At 36.7% G+C, this 15,250-nt stretch overlaps 2 protein-coding genes across 5 annotated transcripts; one reads left to right on the plus strand and one right to left on the minus strand.

Moving 5' to 3' along the window:
• Positions 1 to 1,108: 1,108 nt before the first annotated feature.
• On the plus strand, positions 1,109 to 7,337 carry LOC103713096 (TBC1 domain family member 5-like). The gene is made up of 5 exons (XM_008799881.4): positions 1,109 to 1,705; positions 2,945 to 3,048; positions 3,785 to 3,961; positions 4,401 to 6,292; positions 6,875 to 7,337. The coding sequence occupies exons 1-5, from the start codon at positions 1,536 to 1,538 to the stop codon at positions 7,022 to 7,024; spliced, it is 2,493 nt and encodes an 830-aa protein (XP_008798103.2). The 5' UTR covers positions 1,109 to 1,535; the 3' UTR covers positions 7,025 to 7,337.
• A 1,427-nt stretch (positions 7,338 to 8,764) lies between these two features.
• Positions 8,765 to 15,202, minus strand: LOC103713095. 4 transcript variants are annotated; one of them, XR_005513235.1, is made up of 7 exons: positions 15,055 to 15,202; positions 12,706 to 12,773; positions 12,297 to 12,588; positions 12,015 to 12,096; positions 11,851 to 11,932; positions 10,186 to 10,368; positions 8,765 to 9,235 (listed from the first exon to the last, which is right to left on the minus strand). XR_005513235.1 is itself a non-coding variant. In XM_039129815.1 (4 exons), the coding sequence occupies exons 1-3, from the start codon at positions 15,145 to 15,147 to the stop codon at positions 12,372 to 12,374; spliced, it is 378 nt and encodes a 125-aa protein (XP_038985743.1). In that variant the 5' UTR covers positions 15,148 to 15,202; the 3' UTR covers positions 10,068 to 10,368; positions 12,297 to 12,371. The 4 variants fall into 4 exon arrangements, 1 of the variants encoding a protein (XP_038985743.1); XR_005513234.1 differs by lacking the exon at positions 8,765 to 9,235 and having other exon boundaries at positions 10,068 to 10,368; XR_005513236.1 differs by lacking the exons at positions 8,765 to 9,235; positions 10,186 to 10,368 and adding an exon at positions 10,376 to 11,759.
• Between the last annotated feature and the right edge of the window lie 48 nt (positions 15,203 to 15,250).

A 15,250-nucleotide genomic window follows, 5' to 3' on the forward strand; every position in this document is an offset into this window, starting at 1 on the left:
CAAAAAAAAGCCGTCTTTTATGCATTTTCTTGTACGCCCGACTGATTCAAAAGCAAAGAGGAGGCTCAGCATTTTTTTTTTATAAATACTAATTACTATGTTCATTCTTTTTTGGTAAACTAACTCACATTTGATTTTTTTTATAAAAGAAATTAATTAACAATTCAAATACCAAAGTGGAGTTGAGAAGTATATCTCATGGCCTTTATGGACTCGTTTGGTTCATAATTTTTTTTCCAAAAAATATTTGTTTTGAAAAACTGATGTTTCAAAAAATAATTTTTACAAATTTGGTTAACTATGAAAAAGTGGCGCATTTCAGTATAACTTATATTTGGTTGAGCGTTTATATTTTTAGAAAAGTTTTGTAGAATATCCATTATGCTATTAATAAAAGAAAAAATTCTATCCATTTTTATTTAGAAATTTAAGAGTATTTATGGAAAAAAAGTCGATAAAAATTAAACATTTTCATTTTTCATATAGATTTTTTTTGGTAAAATATGTAAATTTTAATTTCACGGCAACGCTTAACTTTTTTTTTTCTTAAAAACTTCAATCAAATGTGAGATTTTTTGTTTTTCTTGATCATATTTTTCTCTTCACCCTTTTTTTTTTTTTTTTTTTGGTTAAAAAATAGGAGGGGAGGGGGAGGGACCAGCCCACCCGCGTAGCAGCCCCATTACTGGGCCCCCCTTCCACCAGGGAATGTTCGATACAGGTCGCAGGTTTTCGCAGGTTTTCGCGTGCCTTCCCCGACCCGTGGGCTCACCCCACAGGATTCACCGCCTCACGTGTGGGTACGTCACCCCAGCGCCACCTTGGTACAAGTGGAAGGAAAGCATAACCGCCAACAAGCCAGCCGGGCGTGGGGCATCCGGTCCCCTAATTTAATCGACGCCCGCGCGTTTCGAACCCGGGCAACTTGGGCGGAATTATCGTCCCCTTACCACCAGGCTACTACCTTGGTGGCAAAAGCAAAAGAGTCCTAAAAGAGTCCATAAAAGGAATGATAATGAAAACATGGAGCTTTTTTTTTGGAGTGAAGGAATAAAACTCCTAATTTTTCCCCCGGAGTCTCGCTCACCAAATGAGGCCAAGTAAACAGGCCATTAAGGGAAGAAAGGAAACGACTCCCAGTTCTGAATGCCAAGTCCTCCCCCCACCCCATCTCGTCTCCTCCCCACCTCAATGGAACAAATGGCCCCATTTCCCATCTAAACCCCGTCTCTTTTCCGCTAAAATCCCCAATTCTCTTCCCAAATTACGCATTCATATTTTGATCTTTTCCCCAAAGGTCTCAACTTTTTTCGTTCCCCGGTTTCCCCTCACCACAAATTCCCGTTATCTCCCTTTCCAGTCTCCACTTCTCAATCTCTCCATTTTCTCCTTCACAAAATAGCCTTGTTTTCGCCTCAAAGGTGCCTCCTTTATTAGCCTGTGTATACCCTTTTCCCTATCTCCTCTCCTTTTCTTGCGAGGAAACGTCGAATAGGGCGTCTGGGTCTCGGAGGGGGATCGAAGGAAGAAAGGCCATGTCCCCGGCTCCAATCGGGGCTCCATTGCCGGAGCCCTCGCTCCCACCCCGGAAGAGATTCTCGGATCTCCGGAGCGTCCGATGGCGTATCGATCTCGGGATATTGCCGAGCTCGCCGTCGGCTTCGATCGAAGCTCTCCGGCGCGTCACGGCAGATTCTAGGAGGAGGTGAGATTGAACACTTAAAGCTCTTCTCTATGATTTTTGAAGGACTCGATTTCCTGTGACAAAATCCCTTTTTTCCCCTTCTGTGGCAGATTGTTATGGTTTTCATGTACGGGTAGTGATTATTCCGGTTTGTTTTGATAAGGCTTAACGCGTTGAAGCACATAAAAAATAAGCTTTTGATTCAAAGAAAAAAAAAGAGCTTTCGATAAGCTTTTTTTATTTTTTCCTGGGTACTTTTGTTATATTGACATTTTTATGGGGTTTTGATTTTTAGAACCATGTCGCATTCTGTGTTTGATCGACTTCTGTTTGGATTGTGTTTAGAGAAAATTTCCCGACTGTCATCTCAGGAGTGGAATGGCATACTAGGTCTTTATTTTTTATTTTTATAGCCTCCTTTTTTTTTTAAATTTGGAGATCTGCTCAAGGCTATGCCTTCTAACTTATACAACTAATTTATTTTCTTGTGTATCCATAAGAATATGAGGTTTTGATTACCAGTTTTGAATTCATATGTTAAGCTTTTCACTGTGCCTGGTGTCTTGCGTGATTTAGATCTGTTTCTTTTTTTTTTCTCCCCTCCACTTAACTTGCTATCTTTGATGCTGTTTGTATCTCTGATTACCTAAGTCGATTTAACGATTTTCACTGTTGTTGGCACTTTGTTGTTTTGCTGAGCAGGATGGTGGTAAGAGTATTAGAAGTTTAGCAGCAACATTTCTAGTGTGCCAAGACTTTGCTATCTAGAATAGATTTTACTCCTTTTTCTGCGAAGATCACTATATATGTCTATAATATAATCCTGTATGTTTAGCTTAATTAATGTCTATAATCTAATCCTGTATGTTTAGCTTAATTAATGTCTATAATCTAATCCTGTATGTTTAGCTTAATTACTTTTCTTTTGTTGAGAGCCACTCCTGTATGAGAGCCTAGCATTATTATTTTCTTCTGCCTTTTTCTTTTTCCAATGCAATGATGGTTTTCCCCCCAAACGGTAAGTATTAAATCTTAAATTTGCTGCTAATAGCTTGGTAGTTTTTTCACTTTGGCTCTTTATAATTAAAGCACAACCTGCATTTCTATTTGCTGTTCCTCATTGTTTGCTTTGTGTCACTGAATCAATCCTATGTTGGTATGTTCTGTCTTTCTGATCTTATTGTGTACAAAAATAAGCAATTCTTGTAACTTAGCTGGATCTGCCTGATATGTATATTTACTAAGTTTCCCCCTTCACAGATATGCCAGCCTGAGGCGTCGCCTTCTAATCGATCCTCATCTTCCTAAAGATGGAAACAGGTCTCCAGATATTGCCATGGACAATCCCTTGTCACAAGACCCAGGTATATCTACTCTCTTGCTCATGCTTCTGAAAATTTACTCTGAGCCACATAGATGATGCTCATTTTACTTGAGAAAACCCAGCATAAACTATCTTTCCTTGCTTTACCCATTTCCTATATTATCACATGAGTTGAAAAGCTCATAGTTTATTCTGCCTCTAGCTTCTTTGGAAAACTTTATTTATTTTTTTTACTTGTACGCTTTCCTGCTTGGATTTAAACCAACCCATTTCCTCATATCTGACCTTTGGACCTACAATCGGCCTTCTGAAAACGGTTATTTTGGTTATCATCATTTTTCATGATGCCCGTTTTGTATGTTAACTTTGAAAAAATTCTCACGCTGTGATCATCACTTAAGCTCTGAACAACAGTCAAATTTCCGTGCTGAACGAATCTTTTAATTTTTGTGCCATTATACATTCATACCTATAACGCCCATTGATTGTAATCACTAACACCACTTTAGCATGATTTCTATATTGTTGATGTGCCTGGAAGGCTGCAACTCTTTAATCTGTAATCATGAGAAGCTTGTCTAGATATGATACATGCCGTTTACTCCGAGAATACTGTTATGGTAAGACTTATGGAATTCCACAATTAGTAACTTGTGCTATGTATTCCAAAATAAGAAATCAGATGCTTTGATCTCATTATTGCAAAACTGATCCACCCTTTGATTCTGTTTTCTCAAAAAATATTTTACCGATCTTGTTGCATAAAATCATTGCAGACAGCTCATGGGGCCGCTTCTTCCGAAATGCTGAATTGGATAGAATGCTCAACCAAGATCTGTCACGGTTGTATCCAGAAGATGATAGCTACCTTCAAACACCTTCATGCCAGGCTATGTTAAGAAGAATACTATTATTATGGTGTCTTCATCATCCAGAGTATGGATATCGTCAAGGCAAGTTGACCTATCTTTGCTTTTGTTGCATATGCATATCTAAAAGATGATTACAAAGTGGAAGGTCGATCTTTGAATTGTTCTTGATTATTTGACTATCAGTTGAAAGCCTTAATATTGTTTTTTTTTTAAACATGACATAATATTTTGGGGAAAATAGATTTTTTTATGAAAATGGTAAGTAATTATATTTTTGCAAGGCTTTATTTTAAGATAGAATACCTCCTAGAAAGGTTTATATAGTTCCTGATTTTGCATTATATCTGATCCGGCTCTGTTTAAGATCTGGGTGTGATTTCATTGTCTCCAGCTCAGAGTAGGCATCATATTGAAAACATAGTGAACAAGCAAAAGTTATTAATATCATATATGGTCATTTTTCAAAGTTGACCTTTTGATCTTTATACTAAATGACACCGACCTCTATTTTTTTGTGTAGGAATGCATGAACTGTTGGCTCCTCTGGTATATGTACTTCATGTTGACCTGGATCATTTGTCTCGAGTGCAAAATCTCTATCAAAATTGTTTTAAGGATGAATTCGATGGGATATCTTTCCCAGAGAGTGACCTTGTCTCCAATTATGGATTAACAAAATTCACAAACTGGGACACAGTATCTGATAAAGACTGTGATTTCCAAGAAAGCGCACCCACAGTTAGCAGCCTGGATGACCTTGATCCCGACACAAGGGACATATTTTTGTTAAGTGATGCTTATGGAGCAGAAGGTGAGCTAGGTGTTGTCTTAGCTGATAGATTTATGGAACATGATGCCTATTGCATGTTTGATGGCTTGATGAATGGGGCTCATGGCGTGGTTGCCATGGCAGATTTTTTCTCTCCCTCTCCTGCCATTGGATCTAGCACAGGATTACCTCCTATAATTGAAGCCTCATCTGCATTGTATCATTTGCTCTCAATTGTGGACTCATCTCTTCACAGTCATCTTGTTGAGCTTGGTGTGGAACCTCAGTACTTTGCACTCCGATGGCTGCGTGTTCTGTTTGGACGTGAATTTTCCCTTGATGATCTCTTAGTAATTTGGGATGAACTATTTTCTTCTCCCAATAGTACATGCATAGACAATGATGCAGAATATAGTTTCAAGGTGTTATCCTCTCCTCGAGGGGCATTTATTGCAGCAATGGCTGTATCGGTGCTTCTTCACCTGCGGTCTTCACTCCTAGCCACCGAACATGCTACTTCTTGTCTCCAGAGGTTATTAAACTTCCCTAAGAATGTTGACATAAACAAGCTGATAGAAAAGGCCAAGTCATTGCAGGTTCTTGCTTTCGATTCAAACTTCTCCTCGTCTTCATCGCAAAGAAGTCCTGACAGGAATAAGTTGGCGGTTAGCAGAGGTTATAGTCTTCCAACCAGTTTAGCTTCTCCCAAGACTCCACTCCACCCATTACCAGATAGTTATTGGGAAGAGAAATGGAGAGTGTTGCATAAGGCTGAACCTCTTCTCAAGGGGAGTAACTATGATTCAGTTTTGGGTGGAACAATCAAGAAGGCTTTGGTTGAAAGATGTGATCTATCTAGGACAGAATCAGATCCTTCTCCAACAAAGCCTGGGAGTGAGAAAAAGGAATCTCGGTCTTCTGTTAGGCGTAGGCTCTTGGATGATTTGTCTCAAGGTATGAATTCGGAAGCGGATCATGGTAAGTCAGAATGTGAGGAGGTTCCTGGTATTTCAAACAAGGAGTCGGTCTCTGTGGAAGTAGATGCAGGTAACGATATTCCTGAGGAACCGGCTGATAAAAATATTATCGGAAGGATGTCGGACTGCATGGCTGAAGAGGCATGTTTGAGTGGAGAGAATTCTTCAGTCTTTTCCATGGCTACCAGTCCCAATAATAGCATGGGCAATGATCATGAGAATGACTCGGAAAAAAGTAGCGTTACCTCAAATTCATTTATTGGTGATAATGATGAAGAAATAATTCGTGCGGAGGAATGCTGCAATCACAGTGACGATAATCAACCAGTTCAAGACTCTGTAACCACTGCTCCTGCCACCATTATGCCTGAAACAGATGCATCCTTGAAACAGGTAGCAGTTTCGAGGGAACGAAGACCGCTCTCTGGTAAATTTCAGTGGTTTTGGAAGTTCGGTAGAGGCTCTGGTGAAGGGAATGTTGAGAAGGGAGGAAGTGAGGATTTGCAAAGATCCCCTGGTGCTGGAAATGTAAATAAGGATGTCTTAGGCAGTTCAGCTTCTGATGGGTGCTGTAATTCTGGGGTTAGTAGGAAGAAGGATCTTGGTGACATGAAAGTGATGGGCACTTTGAAAAACCTTGGGCAATCCATGCTCGAGAATATTCAGGTAATACATGTGTGATTAGAATTGTAGTAATCTTCTTTTTCACTGCACTTCTATATTCTATGATTCTTTGTCTGAGTATTGCTTAGTACTTAGAGTAAATGGATTTTTTCGAAATTTGACTGTATAAACTTGCAATTTATTAGTGCTAGAGTCCTGTTTTTGTAAAAATAGCATAGAGCTTCATACTCGATATTCCATATAAATTCTCAGTGCCAATATCATCTCTCTCTCTCTCTCTCTCAGATACCTTTTCTGCTTTTTTGCTCCATCAGGTTGTTTAGAACTTTCATTTTTGGCTCAGCAGTTACAGTTTCTAAATTCAAAAGACATCCATTTTCTGCTAAACATATTATTAAATGTTTTTTGGGAAAGATAATGATAATTGTGCACCAACATATATGCAATGTGCATGCATGTCAACAATGTCAATTTTTAGGAACTGCCCTTAGCAAGAGTGACAAATTATTTTGCTTTCCTCTTAGTCAGGACATTGCAATCTTTCAAAGCAGCAGATGAATGTTGCAGGAAGATTCAGATCCCCATTATTGCATTTATTATAATTATGATTATTGGGCTGTTCAGGTGATCGAGGCAGTCTTCCAGCAGGATCGGGGTCAGTCTGGATCGCAGGAGAACTCGTCAAACAACATTCTTGGTGGCAAAGGGCAAGTTACAGCCATTTCAGCTCTCAAGGAGCTTCGGAAGATAAGCAACATATTATGTGAGATGTGAGATGAGTTGATAGATGCGGATGCAAGTTGTAGGTACCATTCTTCCATGGCCCAAGAATAAAAGAATAATCTCTAGGCCTTTCCCCCCTCCCAACCTCTTTACATTATTTGCAATGTATATACCAGTGTCATTCATAAGGAAGATCTGATAGTGAAGAAAAACCATTATCTGATGAGATCTTCCCTTAAGTTGGTGAACAAGTAGGGTGCAGTTACATCAGTAGTAGGCTGCTGTTTTGTAATCGAATGTTTCTATAATATCTAGAGTAAATTATACCAATGAACAGAAATCTTGAAAGTAGTCTGGCTTTCTCCTCCTCCTCTTCCTCATTTTTTTTGCTGGACATAATATTTGGATCTTTGCAATATGATACAAAGTTACTGCAAATAATACCATGGTTCTTGAATATGATGTTAGTGGTAAGTTTTAACGAATATGACTTTAATTGGGGATTGTCCCAATGGTCACACCTGTGTTCGAATTTGGGATGCTGCATTTCAGGTATCTGGGTCCTGGTAATTAAAGAATGATTGAGTCTCCCTTCCTTTCTTTTAGAAAAAAAAAATTCCAGGTATTGGCCAAGAGTAGACAGGGGATGTGCGTCTTAAGCATACAACCTTTAGAACAAAATGTAGTACCATTTTTTAGCTTCAGACAAAGGTGTTGAAAGAAATTTTAGAAGCCTTTTGTTTTCTGATTTTATTAAGTGTATTTGTATGCACGATGTATGAAATGTCCGAAATTATTAGAAAGTAGCTCATATCCGTACTAGCAAAAGAAAAAAAAAATTCTAGAAAGAAGAGAGAGATGATGGCAGTTATACATTGATTTCAGGGAAACCGGATCTTAGAAAGAAGTATACTGCAATTTTGTCAACCCTACCTCCTCTCCCCTTCCTCTCTCTTTCGTTATATAGATTTGATTGGTGACAGAAGTTTCCGAGCAGTCATATAAGCAATTATCTCATTAAAGTTTGCAAGGAATGAGTCAACTTTTCTCCAATATTTTTCTGGATGATGCCGTGTCAATTATTAGTTCAAAGATCCAGATGAATATTGAAAGTATTTAAAGCGTGAATCTTAGTCCAAAACAGAGAACCGAACAAGCAATAGAGATGTGTACATCATTGAATTATAATTGACGTTTTCATTACAATTGCTTGTTTGGATTGGAAAAAAAAAAAAATTCTTCACTAAAATATTTTTCCCAAAAAATTAATATCTAGATATACAATGTTTAGAAAATAACAGTTTATATTTGGTTGAGCATTTATTTTTTAAAATAATTATATAAAATATTTATTATGCTTATAATAAAAACTTAAATATACTTTTAGAAAAAAATATTTTATTTTTTAGCCATTGAAAATTAAACCTTTCTATGTTCTACATAGTTTTTCTTTTCTATAAAATATAAAAATTTTGTTTCCATAAAAAATTATATTTTAGCCGTAAAATAAAAAATAAAAAAATTGGAAACAATAAAAATAAATAAGACAGAAATTATAGAAAATTAGTTCTTCAAAAGCTGATAGTATTTTTTATTTCTTTCTTATACTTTTCTTTTTTTTTTCACTGTGTACATCTCATCCTCCTTAAAGTACGCTTTTATAGTTCTTTTATAGTTCTAGGATTATAACGAAGAGATATGATAATCATAATGACAAGACATCTAAAAAACAAGAGAAGATGAAAATGTGAATAAATGTAGACATCCCTAAGAAATAAATGACACATCTAAGAGTTACAAAAGATGAAAAATCCAAGAAGTAGAAAAATCCAAGAGGTGAAAGCTAAATAGTCATCCACCCAAATATGGCGAATTCATAACAGCTTTTTTTATTTTTTCTCTTTAAAACATATATAATATTTTTTTATTTTTTATTTTTTTGTTCACTACATGTTTCTTCCTCCTTGTTTCAATCATGAGGCTATCATGACTTGTCCCTACCTTACAGGAGTCAATTCGGCAAAGTCTTTCTTGCTTCCTTCGCATGTGGGGCAATCAGAGTGATAAGATAAGCCAAAGAAGTGCGACCTTCCGAACCAAACATAACCAGTCAAAAATGGCGACGGCGAGAAGTTTCCGACCGAGAACTTTTAATTGACCGGGGCACTGCAACGGATGAAAGTTACAGCCAGACATTATAGCGATATCCATTCTCGCTTCTGATGATGTGGTATTGAGGTGGCGCTGAACTGGTGGCCCAACCTTTTGTGAACCACAATCACAAATAAGATGAATAAAAAGAAATATTATATTTGATTGATTTTTTAAAAAATAAAAATAAGAGTTCAATATTTTATTGTAAAAAATCTAAATGGAAAAAAAAAATTCAATTTTTATCAGTTAAAAATTATTATTTTTTTTCAAATATACTCTTAAACTTTTTAATAGAATGGAATATTTTTTTTTATTTTTAAAAGCATAATAAGTATTCTACACAATTTTATCAAAAAAATCGATCAACCAAATATACAAAAACTATTTTCTCAAGCATCACATGGACATCAATTTTTACAAAAAATATTTCAACATTTTTTTTTTCTTCTGCGAACCAAATAAGTCCTATATCTCATAAACTGCACATCTCCTCTCACCAGGTAAGACCGAAAACTGAACACACAAGGAAGTAGTTTCAGCAACACCACTCTATTTTTTGATATTTTTTAATTACAAAAATAAGAGAACAACTGGCTCGGCTCCCTGTGATTTATAACATTTCACGAATTGCACTAATCCCCTCTTACCATGTCATGCTATAAAATAAGCAGATAAAAAAAATAATATTCAGGGGCACCACTATATTTTCTAACATTTTTAATCACTAAAAAAGAAAATCTTGAAGTTACATAAATGATGGTTACTTCATTATAATATGTTCATGAGATTCTTATTTTTCTGATTATATCTTGATGGATTTTTTTTAAAAAAAATTGAGGAATACCCAAAATAATTATGAAAGATACATAAAATTTTTTACGATAATCAAAATAAAATAACATCAGAAGCAGTCCCATCAGGTTTATTAGATACTTGAATATCCATAATCAACCCAGCTAGTTATTTATTTATTATTTTATTTTTCTAAACAAAGCTGGAACAAGGCTTGATTGTTATACAGAGAGTAATTGACCTTATTTGGATCCAAAACAGGTTACCTAAAAATACCACTCCAAGGCCCGAAGCATTGCTGCTGACATCTTACATGCGACCATGCTCCCAAACTATTTGCTGCTTTGACGGATGCTTGACGCCCCATGGCTTGCACCATTAAGTCTCTCATGAAAAATAAATATATAATAAAAAACAAAAAAGCTTTCTTACTGTCCATTGCGGATAACCTGTACATGGAACCAAGAACTCAGATATTAACCATGTTTCATCCCATGATCATTTATAAACCCTAAAAAACTTGAAAATATCTGCTTGAGTTAGACAAATAAGACCGGCCTATCAACTTATATATGAAAGACAGACCAATGCACCATATTTGTTGACATTTAAGTGTAGCCAAAGCAGCAGTGAAGCACTGATAGAATCAACTGGAGGGCACCACCATATATCATTTCATGAAGGGAATATGATCGAGCAAACAGAAAAAAAAAATGAAAAGCAACTAACCACATCCAAGATGTCCAACTTATAGCTCAATGACTAGAGGCTCATATATGCATCATATGTATCCTTGTGGATGGATGCATGCATGAAACTTCACGACTTACATTATGATGTTACAGGGTGAAACAGTTCGCAAACCATTCCTCCTGGTGTGCTGATCTTACTGTAAGTGAAGATTGTTATTGTGCCTACCAACCAAGAAAACTCAATGGATCACAGGTACAATCCTGTGAGGCACCTTTTCACAGTACATGTTTCAGTACCCGTACCAGTCAGAATACATCGACAAAGTTCAGGGTAAGAATGAAATGCTACCAGTACATAGCATGAGTCCCCTATAAATGCAGACATCTCAAGAGGGAAGTTAGGCTTTTCTATGTGTTCTCTCAAGAGTCGAGAAAACTACAAAATTTACCACAGGAAAGGCTGCAGCAGAACTAATAAGAGGAGCTATCAGCTTGTCCTCTAGGTGAGCTAATTTCTTACCATGGATATTTGTTCTGACCTCCAAATTACAACTGCACAAATGAGTGCATTGCGATAACCATACATAAAAGCAAAGAACTACGTAATTTTCTTAAATGAGACTATTAATAGCAAATTAATAGACTACTACTAGTTTCTGTAGTGTGAGAACATCAGCCTTCAGAAGTAGCAGTCAAGGCAGAACAGATGTTTTCCAACATATCCAGCAGTTCACAGAAGTTCATCAGAAAAATTTGTTGTCGGCAAGATAGCCAATCTATTCCCTTAAGGGGTGCAGAGGCACAATGACTATGGCACAGTGAAAGATGAAAGCAGCAATAATAAATATGCTCCTATAAGGAGGGCCAACAAAAATTTCAAATGACCTTGAAATCTGGGAATAAAATCAGTCAGTCATACAGCATGCAGCCAACGAGGTAAAACTAGTATCTATCATCTAAACATTGAAATTGCACAATTGCATGCTCAACAAACAGAATGCACGCATGGGAAACATGTTTTTCCTTCTTCTCAGTAAAAGATGCCATGATATGGTGCGGGTTCAACTCTTGGGGCAGCCACTTTATGCAAAAAAATTGCAACAAAGGCTAGTTTGTTCCCAGTCCACCCCTCCCAAGACCCTGGCTCACTAAAAGCCGCCAAGACTATGGAGTTAAAATAAATGATAAGCTATAATCACCAAAAGACAATCATTTATTAATTAGGTTCTGTTTGCTTACTTGGATGAACATCGGTGATCATCTCTTTTTGCCCGGTCGAAAAGGAGAATGATCAGAACAACACATAGAAGTAAGGCAGGAACTGGAAGGGAACCAACCATATTAGAAGTTTCCTTAAAATGTTTATCTTGAAGAGCATTGATACCACATCAAAAGATGCTTACATGATTAAAAAGAGCCGGCATAGTCCAGCAAAATGCAGCTAATATCTCAGGCACATAGTGGAAGTGACGAGACAAACCCCACCTACCCGACATATGAAATCAGTAAAGCTCATGCCAGAAGCCTCCAAATTTATTTAACAAAGCATAATATCTCACAATGCAAAACGTTCTTCTAAGATAAAGGCCCAGATACAGACCATTCCCAATATTACAAATTGAAGCTTAATAAAATATTTTATTAAAAATGCTAATATATCAGAAGTAGAGCCCAAATAAATTTACCAGCCAGAAGTGAGAAGAAGGCTGCCTTTTGTTTCCCCACTGGTGGTCCGATAGGATGCTACAATCTCATAAAATTCAACACAAAAAGTCAGAAGAACACCACACTATACTGCAAAAGTATGCAAGATAATTTATGTTGAAAACTGAATCACGCAGAGGATAGAAAACTTTGATGGAGCTTTTCCCCAAACCAAACACTTCCCATTTGTTCTGCGGAATCCTTGTCTTGTCTATCACAGTCATAGTTGATGTATATGTAGAGAAGTCCAGCCACAAGTATAGAGAGTGCAAGCTGCAAATATAAAGGAGTCTATTAGCTAAAAAGAATTCCATGAGAAAGGAAATTATATTTTTACCAGCACTCAGATATCTTTTATACAGCAACTGTGAAAGAGTAAATAAAATTTACCTGTGTACCCAGGAGAAGTATAGACTATGGGACCCACACCAAGCATCCCCAGCAAATATAGAATCCATCTGGCAGAAAGTGAAATAGAACATCATTTAAAGCAAGCCAACACTTGAATCAAGGAAGCAACAGGCAAAGATAAAATACAGAGGAGCACTTAAATCCAGTTCATAGTAGGAGGCTACCGGTGCTACCTGAACACAATAATTTCGAAGTTGTTAAGTGCTCAAACTTTTATATATATGGCCATGGCATGATTTCAGACTCCATAAATGGAGTGCCCAACAAATAAAGCAAGTATTTGCATGGTATCATTGAGTGTCAAGGATAGGTACAAGCAATTGCTAGTGATCCCTGTTATAAAAATTTCATCATGAAAGTTTTCTATGGACTCAACATACTTCGCAATGAGCTGATGCAACTTTTGCTTTTTCCGGGAAGGAGAAGCAGTTCATCAAGGTTACTGGTCTATCTCAAGCTTCAGGCGATATACCTTGATAATGTACCAAAACTTGTCTTTCTAAATCTGATTAATTAGTTACTAATTTCCTACAATGAATTCTATTTGAACAACAAATGCTTCAGGCGATATACCTTGATAATGTACCAAAAACTTGTCTTTCTAAATCTGATTAATTACTTACTAATTTCTTACGATGAATTCTATTTGAACAACACATTTTGTTGAAAAGAAAGCCAGTTTCAAGCATCTTGACATGACCAATTTCAATTTCAATATATAATAAGACCGATCATCACTTAGCACTCCACAATTTTCAAGCTACACCAGAAGAAAATTCCACTCGTGTTTTCTTGGAACCGGCTAGATGGCATCCTTACAGGAGTTTGGAAGCTTGTTCTCATTTCAGCACGTATAAACAACTAAAATCAACCATCAGTGCAATGAATATAGCGTATTATCTGCTGAGGGTACTTAGTAATTATTTTTCTGATCTTTCTTTGTGTATCAAGTATGCTTAAAGCTAGTGAAAATTTATAAAATAAGATTTCCAGGCCACAATTATTACCTTTTTGGGCCCTTTTGGATATTTCAGCAGAAGTTACTAAAGAAAAGAAAAACTTTGGGAATGAAAAGATGCTGCAAAAGAATCCCAACGAAAATATTTACTTTAAAATTTTTCTAAAAGTTGTTTCAACTGTGCGAAATTTTGTGGAAAAGACAGCTATAACAAATACCAGCTATTACAAATTATTCGTGCTCATCATATGCTATTTCTATATAAAGCAATCAATCCTGAAATCCTTCATATGGCATTCCCATTTTTTCTTCCATGTGCACTTGATAGAACCAAAGTGATTGATAATAAACATATTTATGTTTTTATTATAATAATTTTAAAGATTAGATAAATAGATTTATTTTCATTTACTTTTTAATAGATAATGAAAAAAAGCACGAGCCAATCTACACTACAATAAGAAAAAAATTAAAATCATTTGCTAATATTATTAGCAGAAAGCCTAGTTGCATTCCATTACTTCCTCCCAACTCCTGCCTTAATTTTTGACTCCTTTGCAGAACCCACCATCATCTCTAGTGAAGATTTGGAGGCCTAGATATTCTACTCTAATCAGAAGCTCCATGGGAAAGGTTTCAGTCCTGTCTTTGGAGTACCTATTGGAAATGGTGATGGTATAGTTGAGAGCAGCTTGTGCAGTTGTGCATTGATAGTGCAATGGCTTTTAGAACCTAGTGATCTTGATGAAGTGATGGAACCATCCTTTCCCTTAGATCAATCGACTTGCTAAAATAAAACTGCCTAAAATAAAACTAACTACGTTCTAGGAAAAAAAAGGTCTAGAAAAGAGTGTTCTTTTTTTTTTTTTGTATAAATCGGATATATTACCCCAGAAGAGAGTGATTTAGAGACAGTTCTAGTCATTCCAAATATTTTTTTTTAAAAATAGGTAAAAGTAAAGAAACGAAAAGTGTCATTTTTTGATAAGAAAACAGAAACGGAAAAAAGGCGAAAAAAGAAAAAAAACGCGAAGCGGAGAAACTAGTAGATAATCTCTTGGCATTTCCCTAGAAACTACATCAAACTGAAGAAAAGAAGGATTCTTGGTACCAAAAAACCAGTAAAGAAGGCATGATCTAAAGAAAACCAAGAAGTCAGTTGATAGGCATCGCAAACAAGAATCCGTCTCGCATCACCGTCCAACTAAACTTTCTGTGCCCAACGAATCTCAAGAAAAGATAAAGAAGCGGTAAAAAAATCAGCAAAAAAGAACATCAAAAGAAGGGCAATTCTAGCATCCGATCTATCAGCATTCGGATCGCCCTTCAGGGATTTCAAAAAAAAAAAAGGAGAGGAGAGGAGAGCTCACAGTAGGATGACGGAGGGAGGGCAGAGGGTGAGGAGGGAGATAATGGAAAACGTAGGTGACCAGCGCCGCATGGACGGTCTTCGATTCCCCCATCGCCGCTCTCTCTCTGCCTCTCGCTCGTCTCCGAACAGTGGAAGTGAAGTGGCGCTTGGTCCCTTCTCGTTCTCGTGGTGCCCGTACCTCCGCGTTCAGCACG

The sequence above is a fragment of the Phoenix dactylifera genome, chromosome 9 (assembly GCF_009389715.1).
Source record: "Phoenix dactylifera cultivar Barhee BC4 chromosome 9, palm_55x_up_171113_PBpolish2nd_filt_p, whole genome shotgun sequence".
Taxonomy (NCBI): domain Eukaryota; kingdom Viridiplantae; phylum Streptophyta; class Magnoliopsida; order Arecales; family Arecaceae; genus Phoenix; species Phoenix dactylifera.

Coding starts and splice junctions, on each gene's coding strand:
- LOC103713096 (XM_008799881.4), top strand. CDS start 1,536: ATGTCCCCGGCTCCAATCGGGGCTCCATTGCCGGAGCCCTCGCTCCCA. Junction 3,049..3,784: donor TCCCTTGTCACAAGACCCAG/GTATATCTACTC, acceptor AAATCATTGCAG/ACAGCTCATGGGGCCGCTTC. Junction 6,293..6,874: donor CCATGCTCGAGAATATTCAG/GTAATACATGTG, acceptor TGGGCTGTTCAG/GTGATCGAGGCAGTCTTCCA.
- LOC103713095 (XM_039129815.1), bottom strand. CDS start 15,147: ATGGGGGAATCGAAGACCGTCCATGCGGCGCTGGTCACCTACGTTTTC. Junction 12,774..15,054: donor CCTCCCTCCGTCATCCTACT/GTGAGCTCTCCT, acceptor ACTTTCTGCCAG/ATGGATTCTATATTTGCTGG. Junction 12,589..12,705: donor TACTTCTCCTGGGTACACAG/GTAAATTTTATT, acceptor TTATATTTGCAG/CTTGCACTCTCTATACTTGT.